The sequence below is a fragment of the Amphiura filiformis genome, chromosome 1, assembly GCF_039555335.1.
Source record: "Amphiura filiformis chromosome 1, Afil_fr2py, whole genome shotgun sequence".
In the NCBI taxonomy this organism is placed as follows: domain Eukaryota; kingdom Metazoa; phylum Echinodermata; class Ophiuroidea; order Amphilepidida; family Amphiuridae; genus Amphiura; species Amphiura filiformis.
The window spans coordinates 98,276,406-98,283,369 of record NC_092628.1 but is presented as its reverse complement, the minus strand read 5'-3'; the positions used below and the strand labels follow the sequence as shown (position 1 = coordinate 98,283,369).

Genomic DNA, 6,964 nt, shown 5'->3' with positions numbered 1-6,964 from the left:
GCTTTTAAGTTTTAAACGTAACGAGCTTGTAGTTGGTCACAATGTCAGCAGAACTTAGCAATGTTGCCCTTGGGTCCAAAAATGTTTACCACCTTTATCCTGTGCAGTAGAGTAATACATGTGCTGGAGTTTATATCTTTGATGACCAAATTGTGCTATTTCTGCTGTCAATGTCAGTGTGTTTGACCTCTTCTCTACAATGTATGTGTAATCTCTTTCAGTATTAGCCAATAACTGGAATCAAGCAAACTGAGATGAACTACTACATGTAGCGCCAATAAATAAATGATTTTGGAAGCATAAAGCCATTTGTTTGGCATACTATGGATCCAAGTATTTTCATGCATGCATTTTGCAAAGAATTCTACAAACTTGTATTTTGACGTTAAACATCCATGGATATTGCTGGATCAGATGCATTCAGTGGTCAACATCAGATTGTAAATCTTCTTAAAGAGGTAAGATTCTGTAATGCTTTATGAAACCATGGAAATAGATTAAGGAGAATGTGGAATCCATACTATACAGTGTATACCACCTGTGTGTAAATGGCACTGTCATCAGCCATTGATTAAAATTTGGAGTACATGTGACATATTATGGTCCTTGCTGACAGGATGCAGAAACAAACAAAAGCTGTTTTGCATTTCATCTCAAGCATGGTTGTTTTGTTTTGTTAATTTGCAAGTTTGTAATGGAAGTGCAACTCTTTTTGTACACAAGCTTCAAGTGGTCTCAGTTACCTCAACCCATTCTCAAACCACTTGTTTCCCCTGCAGAGAGCGTAATGCCTTGGCGGGAAAGAAGTTCTTTGTTTTTGTATCCATAATGTTTGGTTTAAACTTAATTGTAGTCAAGGGGAGCATTGTTTCTTTGATTACGAAAAAGTAAGAAAAAATAGAGTGTCCGACAGACACCTGACCTCATCTTTGATCATCCGCCAGATTTGATAGTTGCCTGTAACATTTATTTGAACTGCAGTTATTGCTAAAAATGCCACTGTTTGCATAATTTCTTTTATTCATATTCATTTTGTTGAGTTTTGAATTATGTAGATTATGAATTGCCTTACCTTTGATCCTTATTGCAATTTTTGTTATCTAGGACAATTACTTATTCTGAACGCTGCTCATTTATCATTTCTATGGTACATGTTTTTGTTTCAGATCTTGACAAATTTGAAAGATGGTGAGGAATCAACCTTCTTGTCAACTCCAGACTGTGAGACACTATTGCAAGATGAGGATGCCACAGCTACTCCTGCTGCTGCTACCTTAAAGAGAGCATCTTGGCAAGATTACCAAGATATCCCTCCTTACCCTGATTATCCATTGTATACAACTCTAGCACACATTTTGAGTGCATGGATGAAGAATGGGTAAGCTTGATAAGCTTTTATAAGCTTTTATAACATGTATTCCTAATTGAGATATAGGGTTTAAATGGTTTGCCAATGGCCAAGTGTGAAATTGCCAAGCCTATGCCAGGATTAGCTGTGATTTATTCCAAACAAAATTGTTAGGAGTTACATGTAGAGTGGAATACCTATGTCTATAGAGTATCAAAGCAGGCAAAGCTTTGGCCAATGATAAAAATGTGTTTAATTAACACCATTTAATTAATTTGAAACAGTTTGCATAATGCGAGTCATAACATCATTAATGTTTTCTTTACAGAAGCTGTCCTATTTTAAATCTTCCTGCTCTAGATTTACTTGAAGAAGGCAACCATGCTGCTAAAAGGTAATTTCTTTTCATTAATTGAAAACACCATGTGATGCTTATGCATGTGTGTAAGGATTCGGTAATACAGAAAATATTACTTGCCTGAGGCATTCACAGGCAATACAAAATTGAATCCAAGTGGTGTTTGACTATTGAGATTACAGAGTTCATGTCAACTGAGGAAAATCCACCGTATTGGATTGTTACTTGTGATGCACCTCTGTGAGAATCTGATTGCACCAGAAGTGCATAGCTTTTGGGTCTTGTAATCAGCACAGTGCATATTACATGCTGATCACAAACAAGCACACTAATCAAAGGTCCAGGTACCTGCTGGTGATTGGCAATCACGTAGAAGTGACGAGGTCTCCTCCCCTTTTCGTGCAGATGACCGATGTGTCAACCATCTTTTTGCAAGACCGTTGATCAGGCTCAGCCAATCAGTGTGATTGTTTATAATTTTTTTTTTGCGTTTATGCTCACATACGCTCGGCACAGAGCATATAGAACACAGAAGTAATAAAAAATGTACTTAATTTCTCACGCAATGGCCTACAGCTCTAAGCTCTCCTTGTCTAATCTCATTTCATGGGAAATTTTTTTCTAAAATAACACATTATAGGTCCTTGAATTCAGCCATTCCAAAATTAAAAGACTTACACAAAGAGTTATTATAACAATTTATGTTTGTTTGAATATTACATGCAGGAAAGATTTGTGTACTTCGGTAACACCATTGGTAATCAACTTGAAGGAATCTATAGAAGAAACACAAGCAGCACAGGAGAAATTGACTGATATTATCAGAGTAAGTTGCTCTAAGTTTATGTAGTTTTAGCCATTGGCTCAATATTACCTAGAAGTGTGTTGTGATACGCACACGAAACGGCGACCTGCACACATTGCCATCACTGACTCAAGGCAGGCAAGTAACTTTAATTAGTAGTTCCAGTTGATATGCTACTGGGGGAAGGTTGACCAGATGCATCAGATGTAATAATTATCTTTTAAGATGCAGACAGTTAAAATTTGACCATATGCAATGTAATAAGCAGAATGAGTCAAATACTTACTAAAAACTAACAAATAGACAAACATGGTTGACTGCATTTGGTTTCAAAGAAGAATCGCAGTCCGTTGCTGGGATTGATGCGAGCATCCTGTTAATGAGCGATATACACGGAGCGTTGTGTTCCCTACAAGACCGCCACTCTGCGGCAAGCAATGTTTTGATGCATAATCAGCCAATCGGATTATTGGTCTGTTATGATTGCCAGACAGTTGAATTGACCAATCAGAATCAAACCCCACTTATGTGTTTATGCTGCGCACGCTCAAAATAAATAAGTGCCGTTCTTCTCTGCCAGAAACTGTATGTAGTCCCAGTTTCCATACTAGGTATAAAATTGGAGAGTTGTTCCTACATTATTTATTTCCCATGCAGGCACTTGGTAAGCGAGGCTTAATGGACCTGTTAGGCATGAGACAAACCATTGGCAGTGTGCAATGTTTTCCTCCATCCAGGAGACAACTAGAACAAAGTTTCAACCAGCAAAACAAGTAGGTTATTACTGTTAAAAAATAGGAGCAACATTATTTTGCCTATCTGTAAATAGTAACAAGTAATTACAAGTGTAGTGAAGTAATATTTGGACTAAAAATGATGAAAGAAAGAAAATGGAAAAGACCATGTCATTCAATGTGACATTTGTTTCCTCTATTTTGTTTGTGAAAGTTTAGTTTATTTAATAATTCAGTAACTAGATATGGGAGGGGGTGATGATGTCACAAATGTCAAACGTCCGTGAAAATAAGCTGCTCATTGCCTCATTTGTAAACAACTTGTGCATAAGTAAGGGTGGGCAAACACAGTGCAGTGGGATTGCGCTTCATCAACACAAGATGTTGCTTGGACACTTACGACGTGCAGTGCTCGGATGTTCGTCTCAGCCTATAGTACATTGTATTATCTGCATAAAACTTTACATTTAAATGTGGTACACAATTTGATTCAAAGTTAAAACTCCACTCTATAATAAAATCAAATAATTGTTATAAGCAAAACTAATGAAGTTATAATGTTATATTCCAATAGAGCTTCGAGTAAATTGACTGTGGGAGCCAGGGCTTTAGCCAAACATTGCCATAGAGACCAGACAAGCTCCTGGTGGGGACAGTGTACAGGCAGTAAGTACCTTAAACTAACCATATGCGGTGTGATCAAGCAAAATCAGTCTGAAGTCGGACATATTAAATTTTCATTGATTTTACTTCCATGTATGTGTTCTGAGATCATAACAAACAAAATAATATGTAAATGTGCATGCATTAATCATCTACTCAGTTTGAAGCAAGCTTACATGACCAGTTCTTCACACATTGATTGATAACTTGTGGTAACATGTTCGTTTTCTCTTTTTATTGCATTAGGTGAACAAGCCAAGAATGAGCATGCAACCAACATTATGAAAAGAATCCTGGATCATGCTGCATGGATCAACATACACATGTTACCTGTAAGTTGACATTCAAACTTATTGATTTGGAACATATGTAGTTTTTGGTATTGGTAATCTTCAGTTTTCTGCTGATTTGGGGCCATTTAACAGCATAAACATGGCAGTCGGGTCCTGATTGGCTAATTGAATCACTTTGTCATCACATTAGCACCTCATTCACTAATCAAGTCGCGTAGCTTTGCGTAACCTAGTTCTTTTTATTACGAAGTCGGAAAGAGCAGTCGGACATCGCTGAAGGACCTTCAGGATTGCTTTGTGTTTCTAGGTTACAGAAATATTGATATTTGATAGCACAGTTTGTAAAGTGATTGAAATCACTATACAGTATTCTTTAGTCATTCAAAAAATAGCTTGGCACTTTGTGATGGGTACAACACTAGTGCTAGGTTACATGTATTAGAGTATGTGTTTGTATATGGTGCCAAACAAGGACACACCTGATTCTTAACTATCAAATGCAATGTCCCACATAGACAGCTATATATAAGGTCCATGGTTCGCTGATGTTTGCTGTGGGGTGTCCACAGTCAAAGGGATTTTACCCATTGCCATGTTTGATAAAAGAAACATGTAGGGGCGGTGGGTGTGCATTTGTTTTAACCTACAAACATGGATGGTCGTAAGCCAGTGGCAGAGGGTGCTATACAGCATAACTTTGCATATGGAGTAGGGTCCTTTATCGTAGGAGTAATGCTAGGTCCACGGCTAGCTGTGAAATATCATAGAAGTCCACATTTGGATTATGATATCTGTGTGTGTGGGTCCACGGTTTCACTGTTAACAACCACACACACAATACAGGTACATGGTTGTCGGTGAAAATGTGTAGGCATGTGTGTGGAGTGCATGGGTTTGACTATGTTCCTGAGAACTTGAAACTTGATAATTACACTTTTTTATAAGCACCTATACCTGCCATCTTAGGACCTTACCATGGAAATAACCTGTAGTGTAACAGGGAGGGGTATACATGCCTGATTCATTCAGAGGACATTTTTGATAACACATCACCTTTCTAAGGACACATTTTTCAAATTTTTTGTCCTCGTAAGATGTTGCTACATGATATGGATGTGTGTTTAATGTGTGTCTGCAGTCAAAGTGTCATAGCTTGTATTATGTACATGTACCTCATCTAAAGATTCCTGCCATCTGATTGGTTAAAAGAGCGGGCATAGTTTTGACTATAGTTCTGCGTGTGCGTTGTTCCCAGCGTAAAATGATATTACGCACACGTTAATAATTTCACGGGCTATAATTACGCGGAAATCGCAGATTGTAAACTGTGCCGTTCGCATTGAAACTACCGGTATTAATTTATCTTCCCAAAATCGATGCTTTTAACCAAACAGATGACAAGAATCTTAAGATTTGGTATATATAACAAATATCGACTTGCTTTTTATTAGGGCATGGTTAAAATTATAGGCCAGGTGATCTCAAAACCATGACTATGCCCTTCCGGCTCGCCTCGGAGCATAGTCATGGTTTTGAGATCACCTTGGGCCTATAATTTTAACCATGCCCCTCATAGCAGTCAATATTTGTATACTATAGCTTTGATATTGCTAGATTTGTGTCACCTGGATGAATATCTGCATTTGCTCATGATTAATTTCCTGAAGATGGCCCTGATCTATGAACTGAAGATATGTCACTGTAATTAAAGTTATTTGCCTTATTCTATCTTCTTCAGCATGATGTCACAATTCTAGAAGTTCGCAGTCCTGAAGGTTATGGTGCTAGGTGGTCATCTGATGGCAAGATCTTCAGAGGGTTCTTGGAACCACAGATGGCGGATGGTCATGAGATCGGATGGAAACATTGAGGCCATCAAGATGGTGTCTAGATGTGGCAATATCCTTATGTAACATAGGTTGATTCACCACAGTACAAGTGATGCAATGTAAAGGAATATAATTACAAAGTGTTTTTTATATTAATATACATGTGTATATATAAGTATTTACATATATTTTTAATATGCTTTCAGTATTTGTTTCAAATGATAAATTAGTAATTCTTACTTCACTCCCAAGCAAAATAATCTGAAAGTGAAAATAACAGGTAGAAAGTCCGGTTTTAAAATTGTGAGTTCATTTTGGTGGGGTACTCAAGTGATTTACTTCTGTTGTCTTCATGTATGTGAATAAGCATGTAGCCTTCTTGAAGAAGCTCTAAAAATAGCCGATAGTTGTCCTTTCAGCAGTGGCGTACCAGGGTAAATTTCCAGGGGGCAAGATTGTGAAGTCAATCACCTGACCAACTGCCAGAACGACTTTACTGGGATAAATGTGTCTGAAAATTGGCAATTTTAATGCTAAAATGGCCAAAGTTTGGTAAATTTTGGTCTGAAACTAGCCTAAAGAAAGATGTACATCACATGTTTTAGTTTATTTTGTCAAAATAAATTGAGGAGTGGGGGGGGGGGGCAACTTGCCCTGTTTCTGATCTGCTTGCCACTTCTTTTCAGATGTAAGTAGAAAGACATGAAATATTTTTGTAGGGTTAGCTTCTTTTGATGTGAAAATGGAGAAAAAGAAGAAAAAGTGCTATGAAGACGTTCCATGTAATTGAGGAGCCTCAAATATTGACTAAAATGTTGTCCTTACTATGTTGCTTTCATTAATTTGTAGATTATGTTAACACAACTACATGTATGCATGTTACAAAAATGCAAAATCTGGCTTTGATGATTTGTGGTAGGTATTTGATTCATGA

General features: G+C 37.4%; 1 protein-coding gene across 1 annotated transcript; it reads left to right on the top strand.

Moving 5' to 3' along the window:
* The first annotated feature begins 231 nt into the window (after positions 1-231).
* LOC140164938 (uncharacterized) lies at positions 232-6,163 on the top strand. The gene is made up of 8 exons (XM_072188340.1): positions 232-458; positions 1,167-1,378; positions 1,677-1,742; positions 2,433-2,532; positions 3,169-3,284; positions 3,820-3,911; positions 4,155-4,240; positions 5,940-6,163. Exons 1-8 carry the CDS (start codon positions 396-398, stop codon positions 6,069-6,071), a joined length of 867 nt encoding a protein of 288 aa, XP_072044441.1. The 5' UTR covers positions 232-395; the 3' UTR covers positions 6,072-6,163.
* Positions 6,164-6,964: the final 801 nt, after the last annotated feature.

Excerpts from the sequence above, each read along its gene's own strand:
- LOC140164938 (XM_072188340.1), top strand. The coding sequence starts at position 396 with ATGGATATTGCTGGATCAGATGCATTCAGTGGTCAACATCAGATTGTA. Across the intron at positions 2,533-3,168 it reads AATTGACTGATATTATCAGA|GCACTTGGTAAGCGAGGCTT; the intron begins GTAAGTTGCTCT and ends TTTCCCATGCAG. Across the intron at positions 3,912-4,154 it reads GTGGGGACAGTGTACAGGCA|GTGAACAAGCCAAGAATGAG; the intron begins GTAAGTACCTTA and ends TTATTGCATTAG.